At 37.2% G+C, this 19,868-nt stretch overlaps 1 protein-coding gene across 6 annotated transcripts in view; it reads left to right on the top strand.

The window, feature by feature from the left end:
• The window catches only part of SLC44A5 (solute carrier family 44 member 5), a 521,022-nt gene that overhangs the window by 378,411 nt on the left and 122,743 nt on the right, over positions 1–19,868 (top strand). For all 6 annotated transcript variants that reach the window (XM_063697637.1, XM_055367164.2, XM_063697642.1 and 3 more), the window contains one exon: positions 1,610–1,658. In XM_063697637.1, coding sequence (XP_063553707.1) covers positions 1,610–1,658 — 49 coding nt within the window. The remainder of the gene's footprint in view (positions 1–1,609; positions 1,659–19,868) is intronic.

The raw sequence follows: 19,868 nt of genomic DNA on the forward strand, positions 1-19,868 counted from the left end.
GTGTGAGCCACCCATGTCCGGCCCTCTCGAGCTTATATTTCTTATTCAAGTATGAGATTCATAAAGGCAGACTTAGTCTGAAAAATTCCTCTTCATATCCTCACACCAGTGTTCATGGCAAGGATCCAAAAAATGTCGTTAAAATAAATAGTTAAAATGTAAGCCAAGAGAGAACAAATTATTAATAGGACTGTTTGGCTCTTTTGTTACATATAACCAACTGAACTAGTTAAAAGTGAGAAAAGGGAACGCAGTTTAAGACTATAAGGTATCTCATGAAACTCAACACTGGGCTTCAGGTAGGAACTAGACCACAAGATAAATGCCATTAGGACCATCATCTCTGTTTCTCTTTGAACATTTACTTCAATAACTTCTTTCTGAAAGCCAGATATCTCTGCTTCTCTTGTTTTCGAGGTTTATATTTTGCAGTTCCAGTCTTCTACTGAGAATAACTCATTGTCCATTCTAATTCTAAATTCCTGGGATTGAGAATCTGACTGGCCCAGCTTGGATCCAATATCGGAACCAGATCCAGTTGGCCATGGCCAGAAAACAGGCACAAAGAAGAAATGTCACTACTAAAGACCTACTCCTGTGGATTGGGGGACAGAGGGATGGTCAGTTCTCAGATAAAGTAGACTTAAACACTTTTAATATTATCTGTTGCAGTGAGGCAGATTCAGATAAGCTGTCCAAAAAAGAGAAGCAGACAGTGTGCTAGAAAACTTGGCACTGAAGTACAAATCAACTGTCTCAAACAGGAAAATTTTATCTTTTATTCAGGACCAGACCTTTTTATAGGGACGAATCCCTAGAGGAACAGGTGGGAGTGCTTAGGTTGTAGGGGAAGAGTCAAGAAGTCGGGGATTGCAAAATGCACACCCTTGGCCGGCAATGACTTTACATAACTTGTTACTGGGTCTGCCCACACAGTACATGTAGGGAGAAAAAAGCCATTCCATGTGTACTTTCACTGTTTAAAGAAAAGGGTAATATATCACAATCATAATGCAGTAAAGTGACAAGGGCACCTTCCCAGATGGCATGAAGTCTGCCAGTAGGTTGAAAAAACTGCAATAAAAATGTTTTTATAATAGAACATTAATTTTTATGTACCATACAGCCAACATGATAGAGACCAACAGTAACTAGTATTTGAACTTCTCAAAGGAAACTCTAATCTACTGAGAGGAATGGGAGAGCTGGGATAAGGAGGCATCTCATATTGAACTGTGCACCTCACAAGTCCTCAGCAACATTTGGTGATGGAAGATGGTAAAATTGTTTTGCAGACCATAAAGGCTTCAAGTTTTGCTACCCTGGATACAATCTTTAATGTTAATACTCAGTATGGTGGGAGGATACATTCACTGGGTATATGGAATATGTTCCTTAACCACTCTTCCCAGTCCTCCTTCTAAGCTGGAGAGAGGAGAAAGAATTGACAACTGTGACCAAGACATACTTATGTTTCATCAAACCAAAGTATGAATTCATCACTGCACTGAGCAGTGGACTAACCAATATGTAGATATTTCTTCATTAATATTTTATATTAATTTATTTGCTGGCTTATATGCTTAAAATGTCTTTGTTTTAAACGCAGGTGATCCAAGGACATATGACCCAGATTTCAAGGGGCCTGTTGCTAACAGGTAAGCAATTATTTTTTGGGGAATATGCTTTTTTAAACATACACAGAAAGCTTTGGGGGATGGGGGAGGTATTGTTTTCCAGTCAGTGGAGAATTGTGTCTACTGTGAGGGGAAAATGATATATTTCTGCCTAAATGTCACCTTATTTACACAGGGAAAGTACAGAGAATAAATCTTTCCATGAGTCATGAATATCTTCTCCCGTTAGCAAATGAACTGCCTTACATTATTAAACTGAGTGTTTGTACTTTTCAAAAAGAGAAGTGAAAAAAATGCTTTATGAGATTTAACCACTTTGTAGAGAAGCAAACTCATTCAAGTAGTTGTTTTATGCACCTGTTTACTCTGGGACTCACCGTTGCAAATGCAGAGTTGCCATGCCAACTTCTTCCAAGCCAAGTATTTGTGCCGCTCAGCTTCCAAGATCAGAGTGCTTTCTCAGAGGCAGTCATTCACCAATGCATCGCGTGCACTTTAAGATAGTTTAAAATGCTCTAGGGAAATATGTACTCATCTCAGCTGGTGCTTCCTGCCCTCTCCAAGGTTCTGTGCCATTTTAAAATTAGCCAGTAATTCATAGTCCTCTTATTATTTATTTTAGCCTCTATTTGCAAGCTTTTTGCTAATCACAAAGGGGATTGTGAGGTAAAATGTCTACATATGGAGGGAAGACTGTGCAGTTGGTGGCTGTTTTTTGCTTAACTTTGATTTCTGTCAGTTGTATGTCATAATGAACCGTGATGTGAACTAGCGATCAGCATGCTCATTTGCACGTGCCAACCATCAGTATGTACGTTAGCATTTACTGTTATGTCCCTGTAATAGCCCAGCTTTAAAGAGATGTATATTCAGTTTGTTCTAATTTTGTAAAAAAACAAGTCATTTGTTTCAGGTTACTCATTTAAAGGTATACTTAGAATAAAGGCACCTTCTTTAAAATGAGTCCAAAACCTCTCCATTCTCTCCATGGTAACACCATGAATCCATTTTGTTGTCTAGTATACAAACAGCCTCATTCAGTGTGGTGGCTACTTTTACTATCATTACATCCATTTTACAATAACTTATTTGTAAGCATTGAATGTAGCCTGTTGGCTTCAAGGGAACTTTAGGTATAAGTCAGATTCAACAGTAATAATAATTATAATAAATAGGCTGACACATTTAGAAAGAGGAAATACAGATTACAGGTGTGTCTTTCTAGGCCATAGATAAGAGAGCAGAATTATGCCTGGCTGGTTTTAGGTGTAGTAAAAGAGGTGAGATCTCCTGTCTTCCATTATGTAGAATTTAATGATGGAACCGTGTAGTTCAGGTAAAGTCTAAATGACTGTGATAATCACTGTGAGGAAAGTAATTTATTTTTACCTGGGGCCTTTTGTGATGCCTCCGGCACCACAAAGACCTTCAAAGGTGAGCTGGTCATTCTGTGGGCAGACCTTCCTCCACCTTCAATCCAAGAATGGAGGAAAGCATTGTAAAACCAGGGGGGCATAAATACAGGAAGACATAGTTGGCCTATTTGTAACTTTTTCAGACAGCAGGGTTCTATACTGTCCTTACCGGGAAAATAATCAGGGTGTTTAAGGAGCAAGTAAGAAGCCCCCAGTTCTCCACATTGCCTTTAGCAGCAGGACTGGCTTTAATAACACCTTGTGCTTACATCATGCAGCTCTCCTGAAAAATCCCAAATGTTATTGGATATTCAGACAGACTCTTACAGCATTCTCTGCTTGTCAGTCCACTATGTTCTGCTTTCTTCTCTCAGTTCACAAGGGCAGCATTTTGTGCCTAGTCACCACCCAACTGTATTTGTTTTGAGAAAAGACGAAGGGATGATGGTCATGCATAGGAGAGGTGAACTCAGTGTCTCATTTGTTCCCATCTACCAAGAACTGGGTGTATGAGAGCTATTGTCCAATAACCAAGAGAAGATGATTTTGATAGTTTAAGGTGTTTCCCCAGGCCCTTTTCACAAAATAGATCTTCAGGCCCCAAGATTTCTCCCTGATATTCAACAGAATCAAAAAATGATTGATTAGTGAAAAAGATATTCCGCATTATCCTTGGCATTAGACATTGGAAATGAATACACATAGAAAACTAAGAAACGAAAGCTCTCCAATAAGATGCTACATGAGAAATTCATCTCATAATGTAGACCTAACTAAATTTTATTTAATGGAGAATTGGTATGTTTCCTTCTGTTAGGTAAGAACCATGTAATCCACTGTTTCTCTTCCTGTACTGCCTTGTAGGAAGCCTACTGATAAGCCCACTTATTTTTGAGGAAAAGAACATCTCATCTTTGTATTATCACCAACTAGCATAATTCTTCTGATAGAGAAAGGGGTACTATACACATTTATTTAAGGAGTGAAGGAAAGAAAACAAGAATGGGAAGGAAGCAGTGTGACATAGAATCCAGGGATAAATACAAGGATGAACTTCAAAGGAGGCTGAGTAACGGCCATAGCATTATTACACTTGAGACAAAACAGTCAGCATATGTAAGTGAAGCTTCACTTATGGGTTTAAACTTCAGGACTTCTAAGTCTATATTTAAAGTTCTTGCTAAGATGCTATCTGAACCCTCAACCATTTTCAGATGCCAATGGTGTGATATTGGGTTCATATTCCTAAATAAGATACTCTGCTAACAGGAAAGTAGTAGCAGAGTTCTCTGCGCTATTTGCATTACTAGGTCTCATGGAATACACCTCATACTATTTTTCAAGTCAATTAGTTTTTATAACATGTCTACAGTGGGTATGACACTGCATATGGTGTGGATCCAAGTATGCTGTGTCAAGGGAGGTCAAAGATTTACAGGTCCTCATACAAAAAGTTCAGCCTATTCTGTTTATCTCTCTCTTTTTATATTAGGGCAAAGTCATTAAAATGTTATATGACCATTTGCTTGACCTGTGATCCAAGTCTAGGAAAATAAAGTCCAAATTGCTACAGTTGGCATCCTGTAATAAAGGCCACATATTATCATCTCGGGTTTTAGAGATGGAGTTTGTTTCCTTTTGTTTTAAATATGTAAACTATCCTGAAAAAAGGATGCAATTTTAAATAATGCTGACATTTTCAAGCATAGCTGTGAAAGAAATAATCATATTCTGGCCGGGCATGGTGGATCATGCCTGTAATCCCAGAACTTTGGGAGGCTGAGGCCGGCAGATCAGTTGAGGCCAGAAGTTGGAAACCAGACTGGCCAACATGGTGAAACCCCGTCTCCACTAAAAATATCAAAAGTAGCCGGGTGTGGTGGTGCGCGCCTTTAATCTCACATTCAGGAGGCTGAGGCAGGAGAATCGCTTGAACCCAGGAGGCAGAGGTTGCAGTGAGTTGAGATCATGCCACTGCACTCCAGCCTGGGCGACAGAGAAAGACTCTGTCTCAAAAAATAATAATAATAATAACCATACATTTTACAAACAGAACGCTGTCTAAGGAATAGGTGCTATAACCAGTGGTATACTAAGAAAAATGAAAATCTAGACCTCATCATTAATTACTCACACAAATATTGAATGCACACCTCTGTCCTCCAAGGGAAATTACACACCAGATGACAAGACCCCACAAGCATATGAAAAGCTAAAGAGCAAGCACAAGTAACATGGGCTGTGCACCAAATGTGTGGTCCACAGCAAAGGCTGCTGCAGGATTTCAGGGAAGGAAGGGCACTCTGAGGCTGGGGTCAGAGGCGCTGATTCCTGGGCAGGGCCACAGAGCAAAGAAGACTACTAATTTATGGGGGGCACTTTTCCAAACTTAGGAATTTGGAAAATAGCACTGTTTTCTAAGAGTTAAACTAGAAATTAACACATACTTAAAGCACAGATGTGGATAGTCACCATAATGAGAACTGTAAGGCTTCTAGTCCAGCAAGGCTTGATGATAAATTTATTCAATCTATTAACATATCTAAAGAGAAGTACAAATGATGATCAAACAACTCTGTCCATCCAAGAACTCTCCAGATTAGGGCACCAAGTCAAATTGATGAGAGGATCCTATGTAAGGATCCTGCTCTCTTGACCACAGGCTAGCAGAGATGGACGCCATCAGATATTCTATTCATGTAATTCCCCTTGTTCTGACTCCACACTCATCAAGCAACCTTTTGATAATTAGATTTTTCATGTAGTTTGCCTACAGGGAGGAATGAACTGGTCAGGACAACATGAACATCAGTTCAGCTCAGCAATTAAATTTCTCAATGTAAATTATTTCATTGGCATTCTGATTTTAGACATCAGTCTCTTGTGAGCTTTGTTAGTGCCAGTCATCATCCCTGAGTTGGAGTAATTCTAGGGCATGACAAAATCAATATTCAGACCCTGCAGAAATGTACATAACTGGTTTGGCTCAGCAGAGAGTTTATTCAAGCATTTAGAGAACACAGAGTGAGATTGTTTAGGCAGATATGTTAGGACAAAATTATGTAGGGCTTTGAATACCATGCTAAAGCATTTGGAGCTGATTCTTAGGCAGTGGGAACTCATTGGAGAAATTAGTACTGGGGGAGTGGTGTGACATGATCAAAACTGTTACTCACAGGTCTGCAATGTACAGCTGTATGTAGTGGAGCTCATGGCTTAACTGAAGAGTCAGCCAAGCAAGCAACTAACTACAACGTGGTATTATAAGTGCACAGACTACTCTTGGAGCACCAAGGAAGAGTGCCTGCAATTCACTCCAGGGGTGATCAGAGGATATTTTTCAGAAGAGAGAATTTTCCACTAGACTTTAATGTTCTTTCAAAATGTCCCCTTTATACAGGTGTTTTAGTTAAAAGAAATATATCAGTATTTCAAAAACCTCAGAAATATATTTATATTTCTGACTTTCTACTTGATAGTTCTACCTGGATGTGCCATGGGCATCCTAAACTCAACATTTTAAAGCCTAAACTCATGAGCTCCTTTGCCCTTTATACCCTTCTTGCTCCTTCTCATGGTGTTTCCTCCCTTGCTGAATGTAACTACAATCAAACTAGTTGTTAAACACAATAGTGCTAGATTCTTGCTTCTACCCTGAATATATAATAGTCCTAAAACCTTGCAGATTTTGTCTTCTTTTTACCTCTTAGAACTCTGCTTTCCCAGGACAACTGCCTGAGTCGAGGCTTTAATAATCTCTTAGCTGAGTTACTGAAATCATCTTTTAAATGCTGTCTTGCTTTCCTTCTAACCAACTCTGTCCTGCCAGAATTCTGTCTTTTTCAGGATTGAGTCCATCCTTAATTTTGAGGCCAAGATGATAGTTTATTTATGCATTCAGCAAATATGCATTATATACCAGAGACTTTTCTCAGCCCAGAAGACACACTGATGAACAAAACAGACAAGCTTCTGGCTTCTCATAGACCTGAGATTCTAGATAGGACATCAATTATATAAGCAAAGAAATGAATAAAGCTACTTTCAATAGTGATAAATACTGTAATATAAATACAATCAAATGATCTGGTTGAGAGTGAATGGGGAACTGGGCTGTTGTTAAGGGCTCTTGGGCAGATGGCAGGTAAGAGTTGGATGACAAGAGGGAGCCAGCCATGCAAAGATCTAGGGTCAAAGCATTCAGGCAGAAGATAACAAATGCAAAGTCCCTGAGATGGACACAAGTTTAGAATGTTTGAGGAATGGAAAGAGCTCAAGTGTGACTACAGTGAAAGGATAAGTGTTCTCAGGCTCTCATACTTTGATGTGTACTATTGGCTCTTCTTGGAATGTCTTCAAGTATGAGTGCAAGGGTCGCCTCTGCTTTGAATTTTTTCTACGTTCTTCTTACTCCTATCAGTACTAGACACACTCTCCTTTTTCCAGAGCTCTCATCAATAACTATTAATTTCACTGATCACATTAATCTCTTTATTATCTGCCTCTCCTACTGAACTTCAAACTCTGCTGGGGAGAAACCTTCTTTAGTTTATCTTTGTATTTCTAGCACATAGCACAGTGCCTGGCACATAGAAAGCATAGTTAATTAATACTTTTTTAAAAATCTCTTGATTTAAAGGTGCCTACAGAGTTTTTAGGTTATTTATATAATTATCAGGAATAACTTGTAGACAGTGACATTTTAAAGTGCAAAAAAAAAAAAAAATAGAAAAAAGAACAAGCTCATATATTGAGGAATAAAAGAGGCCACAAATATTAAAGATGAGTGTTAGCCTATATCTTTCTGTGGAAAAGAGTCACGCTAATAAATAATTAATCACATTAGGCCATTTGCTGCATTCTGAATGAAGAATGTAAATGCCAGGCTTAGAGCACATCTTCAATTCACATTTGCATTCTGAAGAATTAGCCATTTGGGGCAATTATTTACTTTTATTTCTCTTCATTTCCTTCTACATTTGAGACTTTATTAAAAAGTTTTCAAAGGAAGTGCTATGGACATAGGTTTTTTATTCCAAACTATTTTACAAATCAAAATGGTTTGTAACCTCTTGCAGACATTTTTACAACACAGGACCTACTTTTTTTTTTAATTTTGTGTTCTTTTTTTCTATAGATTTTCAATCATAATTTTCTATGATAATGAGCCCCACCTTCATATATTTAAGTCTCTTCTACAATTAGAAAAAGCATACCAATTAATTCAACAAGAAGCAAATATGAAAAAGGCATACATTTAGAAGACATCACAGTGTTGTCACAATGATTTGAGATGTCTACTTGATAACAACACTTTAGAATTTATAAGAATGTGTGGTGTGTGTCCACATAGTGCATTATGTGCTATCACTAAGGCCTAAAGCTGAACTTTTTCTTTTGTAATTTGGCATCAAGAGTTGAATCACAGAGTCAGTGAATCTCAGGATTGGAAAGGACTTTGAGGTCACTTAATCCAACTCCTTTATATGAATGAACCCCTTCTTCAACATCCCTAATAAGTGGCTCTTCATTCTTTCCTTGAATCTTTTCATGATAGTGAACTTACCACCCCTCCAATTCTTCAGGTAAAATAAATGATTTTACTAAATTTCAGACAGATTTTCCACCTTCTATAATAGTAGTTATTTTCAGTATTGTGACACCTACCAATTTGTTTAGTATACTCTTTTGTGTATAAATAAAAAAAGGACAACTATAGAACATTCAAGCTTTCATTTCTATTTACTTATATACCTATATGCCTCTTTCTAGAAAGGATCTTAAGTGAAATGACTTAAAACATCTGGATGCATTAGAATTATTAAAATGAAAATAGAAATTCAAAGTCCCAAAAGAAATTTTTGACTCAAGACTAATACAGTAGCTGATATTGAAATTAAATTTATCAGTGGGCTTCCTACATGTCAATATAAAAAGAAAAACATAGTGGATTATACAGTTCTTTTTATTGGAAGAAAATATACCAATTATTCAGTATATAAGGATTTTTCTTAGTTTTAAATTACAAGAGGCATTTTTCATAGAGCATCTTTTATGTGCATTCATGGGCATCTATTACATGCCCCATGTCTTCTAGGCACTAGAGATACTATGATGAGCAATACAGATAAGGTGGCTGTCTTCTTGGAAGAGGGAAGAAATAGGGCAGAAAACATCTGAGAAATGAACATAAGTACGAGGAAGAGAGTAAAACAGAGTGATGTAACAGGGCCTTTGTAGGGGAGGGGAAGTGTTAATTTAGATTTGGTGATGAAGGAAGATCTCTTTATGGAGGTGACAATTGAAATGAGACTTGAATGATAAGAGGAGTAAGTCAGGCAGAGTCTGAGGATGTAGCATGTTAGATAGAGGAGGCAAAATGAAGAGTCCCTAAGGCAGGAATACACTTAGTGCAGGGAGCAGAGAGGCCCGTGTGAGTGCAGCAAGGTGGATGGGAGCGGGACTTAGGCAGTGGGTGGGTAGGAGATGCTCTGCAAGCTAAGCATGTTTACAGTGAGTGCAGTGGAAAAGTCACGTGAGGGTTTTAGTAACAGAGTGAGCTAATCTGTTTTTAAAACTCATCCTGACTGCTCTGTGGAGAATTTAAGTGTCCAAAATCAGAAGCAAGGAGATTCACAGGAAGCTTTTGCAGTTGTCTAAGTGAAGGAGTCAGTCACTTGGAAGAGGGTAGTGGTAGTGGAAATAGAGAGACTTGTATAGACTCAAGATATGTTTTGGTGGTAGAGGGAGCAGCACTTACTGATGGGATTGGATGTGAAAAGCAAGAGAAAAAATGAGTCAAGAGTAACTGTTAGATTTGTGACTTGAACTACCAGGAGGATGATGCTCCCCTATAGTACAAATGAAAAGATTAGAGAGGTTAAGACTTCCGTTTTGCCTGTGTTAAATTTGAGATACTAAATAGATATCAGCCAGTGAATGCTATGCGTGAGTCTGGAGCTCAGTGAAGAATAAAATAAGGGCTGGTGATCAAGAATTGGGAGTTGTCTGCCTACAGATAAGATTTAAAGCTGAGCTTCTGGATGAGAACACTTAGGGGGGTGGAGGAGAGGCCCCAGAACAACACTCCAGACTCAAAAGCATTTGGAGATCAAGCAGAGGTGGAAGAATCAGTACAGCACATGGAAGAACACCCAGTGAGTTGGAGAAAAGGCAGGAGAATGAGATGTTGTAGAAGCCAAAAAAAAAAAAAAAAAAGGAGAAAGTTTTACAAGAAGAGTTTGGGTTTTTGTTCTGTTGTGGTTTTTAAAGTGGCCCACTATGTTGATTACCTTGAGAGGTCAATCAAGATAAAAATTGAGAAATGATCACTGGATTTGGCAATATGAGTCATTAGTGACTTCATCAAGAGCAAGCTCAGCAGCAGTGGCCACTAAAGTGTGACTAAGAAGAGTTCATTAGAGATTGTGAGGTGAATCTAGCAGAGATGGCTACCAGAGGCAATAAAGACAACACTTTCAGTAAGTTTTCCTGGTGGATGAGAGGAATCTGGGGCCAAAGAAGAGCTTTCTGAAGATGGGAGACACTAGAACATGGTGGTGTGTGGTGCTAGACATTATCTAGAAGGCCACTGATGACACAAGATAAAGAAGAAATTATAGAGACAAAGTCCTAAAGACAGAGTCCAGAACACAATTGGAGAGTCTTGCCTACAATGGAAGCAGGGACTTTGAACCATAGTTGCAAGATAGTAAGCAAGGAATATGTTAGAGATGTTGGAGTGTCAATAGTTTTGGTAATGAAAAGAAGAGGTAGTCTTGCTGGTTGCTTTTATTTTCTCAATAAATTATGAAGTAAGGCCATCATGGGGGTGGTGGCAGTGGTGATGGTGGGGTGGCAGTGGTGGTGGTGGAAGGCCCAGGGCTGGAGTGTTGAGTGTTGGAGAGGGCAGAGAAAATATGAAGCACACATTTTGGGAATGGGGAAGTGAAGCCTCATATATTATTAATCTAGAATATATATATATGCATATATGTATATATGCATGTACATATATGCATATGTGTGTGTGTGTATATATATATATATATATTTCATTTGCCACACAGAATATTATTCTAGCGTGGGAAAGACTTAAGGGAACATAAAAATTGGTACTTAAAAGTGATGAAGAACAATGATTTGTGGGCATATATTAGATACCTAAATTACATGAACCAGGAGATCTTGAGGTGACTGAAGCTGGGTGACAGTACCCTGGAATGCTTCACGTAGTAGGAGAATCTTTGGCAATATTTTGAAGGAAGGATCATATTGGCAAAGGAGGTAGATAGTATCTCTTGCAATGGCTTAAAAATAGGAGTAGGCATGTACCATACAAAGTAGATTTGCTTGGCTAGACCAAAAAGTAGAGCCTAAATAAAACATATGGCTGAAAAGTGAAGGGGCCTTGGCATATGTGTAAAATATCAGAGATGAAATATTGGCAGAATTTCATTTCAGTTTTTATGGAAAAGGAAAAAAGAGGTTAAGGAGGATTCCAGATTGTGCATTAGTTTATTCCTTCATTCTAGTGGAGTATGCAGAATTGAATAAGACACAGACTATGCTCCCAATAAACTTAAAATTTCAACCACTAATGTTAATACATTTAAAAATGAATGACTTGCTAAATAGAAGTATAAGCATAACTCGGGGAACAGAGTAAAGTGAATAATTATTATTGACTAAAAAAAAAATCAAGAAATGTTTCTTGGAGGTATCATTGAGTTAGACCCTGGAGGAGGAGAATGATTTAACAGATACAAGAATGGAAAACAGAATTGGATTCATGGAGGTATGTGTTGCAGATGGGGTTCTTGGGGTCAGATGCTGAGATGTAGTCTGCAGTGCAGGCTCTTTTCTAGTGATCAGTGTCTGTGAAAAGAAGAGAAAGGAAGCAAGAGGGAGGAAGTTTTCAAACTGCTAGGTCCAACAAAGCCTCAGCTACCCAGCAGGGAGGAGTCTAGAGTAACTCTGAAATGACCACATCTTTATTTACTTATTTTTGACTCTTCCTTCAGGTTCAAGGGTACATGCGAAGGTTGTTACATAGATAAACTGTGTGATACAGGGGTTTGGTGTACAGATTATTTCATCGCCCAGGTAATAAGAATAGTATCCAATAGGTAGTTTTTTGATCCTCTTTCTCCTCACACCCTCCATTTTCAAGTGGCTCTGAGGCTCTGGCAGACATTGTCTGGAGACAGGAGGCTGTCTGCATACCACACTCCTCACTGCTAGGCAGCCAGTCTTTCCTTAAAAGGAAACCAGGGTGGAGCTTTTTCGTGTGGATCACAGCACGTGAGCATAGCATATCCCATTGTACCCCAGAGGGGCTGAACAGAGACTAGGATGGAAGACACTTTGGCAACGAAGCTGAATAGATCATGCAGGATTGTAGAGAGGTTTGAAAGCCATGATGAGGATTTGAGACTATTTTTTTCCCAGGGAGCTTTGTTAGGGAATTAAGGAGGGCCATATGATCATCTAATACCCTGCTTTCAGGAGATAATGCCAGATAGTGAACCTGCAGCACCAGAAGCTCTTAGAAGTCATAGTTGCCATAGAATACAGCTGCCTAATGAATTGGCAGCTGGGGGCATAGGGGAGGTAGCCCATACATGGTGTCCAGTTTCTTTTTCTATCTCCTATTGTTAGATAACAGTATCTTGATATTTCATTCAACCCAAATTCACCTGACCCTTCACCTTTACTGTGGTTACAACTAAAATGATTGTTACTGACCCATATCTCCTCTTTTTAGAGAAACTAATATTATCTGTCTTACCGTATTCCTGTGTCAGACCAACATACCTGTGTCAGAAGAATATATTAGCTATATTTTTCAAATATTGTTCTGCCCAGGCTGTCTTGCTGCTAAATGGATTTGTTTTTATTTGCTCTCAATCAATCTATATATTTAAGTGTACATTCTTTTGGCAAGAGAGTGGGAAAATAGATTATTTTTCTATTAAAAAATTAAAGGCAGTTTGTGCTCAGATGGACAGAAGACCAGGGGGTAGGCTTGGTTGGGAAGCCAGCAGGGATGGAAAGCAGCTGGTAGTTTCTGTGGACTGGGGCCCTGGGGCGTGGCACCACCTACCATGTAACCAGCCTGGAGACAGTGAACTAGGACCCTAGGGGCGATCCTAGTAGCAGCATCGCATTATGGGATTTCTCAGTCCTTCAGAAACTAACAGTGTGGAGCCGGGTTACCAGATCTAAACAGTAGTGCAGAGAACCTGGGCAAAGAAAGAGCTTATCAGGAGGCACAAAGGCAAAGACTGGAAGAGTCCTGTTCACGCACTAACATGCCTTTCTTAATGTAATGACTATGCAGGGTTTCCATACCAAGGTCATTTTCTAGTTAGACCTGTGAGGAAGAATTAATGGGGAAATATATTAAATTTTATCTGGGTATTGGTATTTAATTTAGATCTTTTTCTACTCACATATTAGTTTTGTAATGATTATTTTGTTGGGTTGGTTAAATAAGGGATTAGGATATAAATAGTGTATGCACCTGTCAGCTAAGCGTTACTTGAGATGCCTCTCTATTTTGGTAATCGAAGCCATCACTCAAGCATGATTCTTTACTTGGTATGAGCTTACCCAAATTTCCTATATAATGTCTAGAAGAAAAGGAATAGCTTTTCGCTTCTAGCCTTATAAACCCAAATTGTAAAAGTGAGGACAAACCTCACAGCTGCATATTTTTTAAGTCTAACCATGATAAAATTAGATTTAAACTTCCCAACACATATCATATTGTCATTTAGATTTCAGTTGCTTGTTGAACTGTATTCAGGATATTGTGTTTCATGATTTACCAGCATAGACATCAGTTTACATTCTCTGGACTTTTGAATTCAGATCACACTGTGAGTTTGTTTCTGATTGAAGTCTTCTTCTATTTATTTACTGAATGTCTTCAGGAAACAATTTCTTCATGTTGGCAAAGTTGTGTTCCTCATAATCATTACTAATCTCATGTTTTTGGTAATTTGTTGTTTATTCATCATAGGATGCTTACTATCAGACAGTAAAAAAAAAATAAAGCTTAGAAACAATGGTGAAAACTGAAGGAAAATATTATTAACTCAAAGTTTAAAGTAAAAATGTTCATACCAAAGTTGATTTACATGTACCTTATTTCTTAATGTTTTCTTCCTGAAAATGCTCCATTGTAATATGTATTAGCATTTTATAGTTTCCTTTTCTGTAGATGGGCAAGTTTATCCCTTACAATAGGTGGAGAAAATTCTGTTCTTCTACAGTTTTGCATTTGATATCACTTGTTTTTTAAGATTTTGGAGCTAAAGTTGCAACCATACAAGCCATCTTCTCCATATGGATTATCCATAATTTAATTTTCTACTGTTCAGTAAAAGAGGAAATGAAACTCCATCTCTTTCTGGAAGAGGTTTGATTTCCTATCCCACTGCCATCAACTTCCTCCCCAAAATGTTTGTACATAATACAATGCTTGTACATAATATAAGTGCTGAATTTATGAATTTGTTAAACACTCTTGGTTTTCCTAAACTAGGTTATTATAATGTTGGTGTGCTGTTTATTGATTCTAACTCCAGGTTAGTAGACCATGTCTACTTCCTTAACCTTATATACCACCTATATCATTTGCAATACAATTGGGGGGTTAAAACTAGCTCATACAACCTTGGAGAGCTGTTAATTACTAAACTGTGATTGGAAGAGCAAAATAGGACTTTCAGTCATAGAAGAGACAGCCCAGTTATATTTTAAAGATAAGATTTAATATAGGAGAAAGCTTTAGAACTGAGCCTTGAAAGGTGGGCAAGATGAGTATTTTGCAGGAAAAGGACAAAGTATTCCAAATGAGAAAAAAAAAAAAAGCAGTAAGAATAGAAGCAAGGTGTCTTAATTCAGAATATGGAATACTTTCCTGAGCAGTGTTTCATCTCTGGCAGGTTTTATGTATATATACATATATATGAAATACATAATATTTTATATGTATATAAAATATTATACACACACACACACACACACACACACGGAGAGAGAGAGCACATCACTATCTGAAAATTTAAAATAAAAAATGCTCCAAAATCTGAAAGTTTTTGAGCACTGACATGACATCACAAGTAGAAAATTTTACTCCTGACCTCATGTGATGGTTACATTTATTGTTTAAAATATGTATAAAATTATCTTCAGGCTATATGTATAAGGTGTATATGAAACATAAATGAATTTCATGTTTGGACTTCAGTTGCACCCCCAAAATATCTCATTATGTACATTGCAAATATTCCCAAATCTGAAATTTGAAACACTTGTGGTCTCAAGCATTTTGGATAAGGGATACTCTACACACACACATACACACACACACACGCATGCACACGACCCTCAGTGGATGCTTGAAACATATGCTATGCATTTTCTTATACATACATACCTATGATGAAGTTTGATTTATAAATTAAGCACAAGAAGAGGTTAACAACAGTAACTAATAATAAAATACAACAATTATAACAATGTACTATAAAAAAAGTTATGGGAATGGGGTCTCTCTCATTGTCTCTCAAAATACCTTATTATACTGTACTTGCCAATTTTCTAACTACAGTTGACCCAGAGTAACTGAAACCTTGGAAAGTGAAACTGTGGATAAGGCAAGACTACTGTATACTGTATATATGTATATATAAAAATCTCCCTTTCTTCATATAAATAATAACATGCTATAATTGTGTTTTTTTAACCTAACAATATTTCTGGGAAATTAATCCATCAGTACCTATAGGGCAACAATAGGTGTTTAAAGAAAGGTCTTGAGAAAAATAAATGTATCAGATTCTTAAAATTTTATTGTTATTCATACAATTTGAAAAATGGTGTCCTCAGTGCCCTCTTCTGTCTTTTACTCACATGTGAAGGTCAAGTCCACATGTTCCCTCTTCAACTCAGCCTCAGTTACTCCATGGCAGAATCAGTTCCCCTCTTGTCTATGCTCTTCGAGTGCTTTATGCATTATACACTCCATTTATTACCCTGGTTGTGTTGAGAATTTTTTGTTTGCTTGTTTGTGTGTTTTTATCCATGAGTAGATTGTGAGTTCCTTAAAGCTTTTGTTTCTCTCTAGATCCTCATCCCCTAGTATAAGACCTGGTATATAATAAATGCTCACTAAATATTTGCTTGATTAAAAAATAGTGAGAGCACTTTAACTTTCATTGTTCATTGGGTCTATATTTCTTTTCCTTGTTGTTGTTATTCTTTGGTATTTGACTTGCGATATTTATCTTCTCAGTAAAAACATTTTTAAAACCATGGAGCAGATAAAAATTATGGGTTAAAAATAAAACAAATGTCACCTGGAAATATTGACACAATGCACTTTTTAGAAAATTTTATGAGAAAAAATAGATGATCCTCTTCATTTTATGTTACAAATTCCTGAGGAAGGGCTGGTGTGGCCAAAATAAATTTGCAACCTTCAGACTGGAGCAATTGCCCATAAATGTGTTTGTACATACACTTCCTGAACCTACCTCATGATATATGCAAGCACTTGTGTAATACTCACAAAAATGCTTCATGTCATTACTTCAAATATTTTTATGTTTAGCTTAGTCAAGCACAGATTGCTTTAATAGCATCATGGATTTTGTTGCTATGATATAAGACGATAGTGCTATATTTTCATTTCTCTATGCTTTGCTCATTTATATCATCCTCCTTTGCTTGCAATACTTAATAGAACTTTCAGTTTAAATGCAAATAGTTGAAAGAATTATTTCTTATTTGTTCCTGTTATGGTGGATCTGGCTTAACCATCCTTACCCAGAGCATGAGCATTTTTCTTCACTTTGCTTTGAAGATCATTTAAGCTCATCTCTAAACTGCCTCATTATGTCTTTCAGAAATACAGTTCTCATATAACAACTAATCAGGAAATTCAAAGTGTTTGAAGTATGTTGGGAAAAACAGATGTTTGCTATTTAAAGTACTGCAGATGATTGTTATTTCTTTTTCTAGTCAAAAGACGTTCATATCCACTAAATAAATGTATTGTCTTTAAGTGTGCATCCTTCTGTGTCACAGTGGTGGGAAATCTTCACTGCTAGAGTTAGAAGTGAAAATGTTCTGCTAATGTTCTGCTTAACTATTCATTGTGCACAGTAGGGAAGCTGGGGTTAGAAAAACATCAGTAAATTTTACTCTTCTTAGCCTAACATGAAAAATAGGTAATGGAAATGGCAGTTGTTGGTTGCTTTGAAATACTAGTATGCTGAATGAGCTCAATAGCCATTTTTTAACCCAAAATAAGCTTAGTTGATTCTTTAAAAAGACTAAACTTTAGAGATAAACATAGATGTTAACATGTTAAGCAACTGAGCTGTAAAGCCAAAACCTAAGGTAGCAGAAGTAGAAATAGGAAGAATTAGCGAAACATATTTAATTACTCATTACATTCAACCATAGAATTTAAAAGAATTAGTATCATTTAATACTTTTGTTGAAGCAGAATTATAATAATGATTCATTTACTTTGCAAAGAACATTAGAGTTTATTTGGTTCAGTCTCCTATTTTCGGATGAGAAACAGAGTCCTAAAAACATGAAAAAGCTTAGTCACAATTACCTGGTGACTTGGTGGCAAAGACAAGGTTGGAATCCAGGTCTAGGTTATAAGTGTAGAGTTCTTTCTCCTGTATTTCTCCAAAATCATTTTCAAGTAAATCTGTCTGTGCAGTGTTTTGTTTGTTTGTTTGTTTGTTTTTGCTGAGTGAGGAAGCAAGCTGACAGTGAAAGGAAATCCGTATCTATCCCATGGGTGGAGGAAAAGGATAACGGAAGTTGAGACTGGTTCTAAATCCAAGATTTGCCTCAAAATTATGTCAAATGTCTAATGTCCTCTGGTTGCTGAGTACTTCTGGAGTCCTAAGAATGTCTCCTAAATTACTGAGTTTTCTCTCAATTCCTTTATCTAGAAGAGTTAATTAATATTTGGGGGAAGACACACCAGCATATAGTGATCACCGTGCTAATTTGAAATCATTACAGACCATCAGATGAAATGAGATTTTTTTTTTAAAAAGAGGGAGCAAATAATAAGGATGTATTGGTTACTTTTGGCTGTAGCAATATTGGATGTCATTGTAAACCATGCTTTTTTTTTGAGATGGAGTCTCGCTCTGTTGCCCAGACTGCAGTACAGGGGCACAATCTCAGCTCACTGCAACCTCCACCTTCTGGGTTCAAGCCATTCTCCTGCCTCAGCCTCCAGAGTAGCTGGGACTACAGGCATGTGCCACCACACCAGGCTAATTTTTATATTTTTTTGTAGAGATGGAGTTTTGCCATTTTGGCCAGGCTGGTCTCAAACTCCTGACCTCAAGTAATCCTGCCTCAGCCTCCCAAAGTGCTGAAATTTCAGACATGAGCCACCACACCTGGCCTGTAAACAATCCTTTTAAAGATCAATTTTTAAAGCAATGCAAGAAGTAGTTACATTGTGGAGATAACAAATGGGAAGTTTGGAATTGAATTTCCCATGGAAGTTCATCAATGGATTCAAAAAAGTTTGCATCTCAGACAATTTAGAATTGAAAGTGACATACTCTGAACAATTGGACTAAGAAACCTAGTAATGACAAAGACATGGGTGTTAAAGATGAATCAAATATTTTTTGGTGAAATTTAAAAGGAAAAAGTCGCTAATACTAAATTATCATTTATATAAAGCATGATTTTTAAATACTTGTGGAAATAAACTTATAAATCAGGCACTATGAATGGATTGTTGAATATTTTATCTGCTTCATTATATTTTGATGAATCTCTGCTATAAACTGAATGTTTGTGTCCCCCAAAATATACGTGTTGAAACCCCAATCCTCAGTGTGATGGTGCTTGGAGGTAAAGGCCTTTGGGATGTGATTAAATCACAAGGGTTGCGACCTCAGGAATGGGATTAGTGCCCTTGTAAGAAGAGACAATAGGGATGAGATCTCTCTCTCTCTCTCTCTCTCTCTCTCTCTGCCATATAACAATACAGCAAGAAGGCATTCATCTAGAAATCAGGAAGAGGGCCCTCATAAGGGACCAGATTGGCTGGCACCTTGATCTTTGATTTCCCAGCCTCCAGCACTGTGATAAATAAATTTCTGTTGTTTAAGCCATTCAGTCTGTGGTGTTTGTTATAGCAGCCTGAGCTAAGAGAAATAAATTGGTACTGAGAAGTGGATTGCTGCTACAATAAATACCTAAAAATGTGGAAGCAGCTTTGGAACTGACAAAATGCCAATAAATATAGGCAAGTAACCTTTGTCTCATAAAATTAGAGACCTGTAGTTATATATAGACAAAGATTTCTGAGCAACAAATGCTTTCTCTAATGTCATAAAGTTATAAATAAACATCTTAATATTATGATACTAAACTGTAATTTGCATTTTCTCCTACATATTTATAATAAATGTATTCATATTGCTCGGGAATTTTTTTTGCCTTACTGTAGCAATTCAACAATGATAAATAAGCACACTTGCTTATAGTCCTGGCATGATTTTCTGAAACATGGTCATGTATCAGTAGCTTATTTGTGCTGCTTCAACCTTTTACCAGAAGGCTCTTAAGGGCTTTATGAATTAAATCTTTCAGTGCATTTGAAAAGCTTGCTTGGTAATTGGACAGGAAGGGACCCTCAGGTACAAAGTTATCTAACCAAAACTATGATTTAGGTCATGTACCTCTTTAATGTTAAGCAGTTAGGAGGACATACATATAATTAAATGATCCTTATTATTTGACAACT

The sequence above is a fragment of the Gorilla gorilla genome, chromosome 1 (assembly GCF_029281585.2).
Source record: "Gorilla gorilla gorilla isolate KB3781 chromosome 1, NHGRI_mGorGor1-v2.1_pri, whole genome shotgun sequence".
In the NCBI taxonomy this organism is placed as follows: domain Eukaryota; kingdom Metazoa; phylum Chordata; class Mammalia; order Primates; family Hominidae; genus Gorilla; species Gorilla gorilla.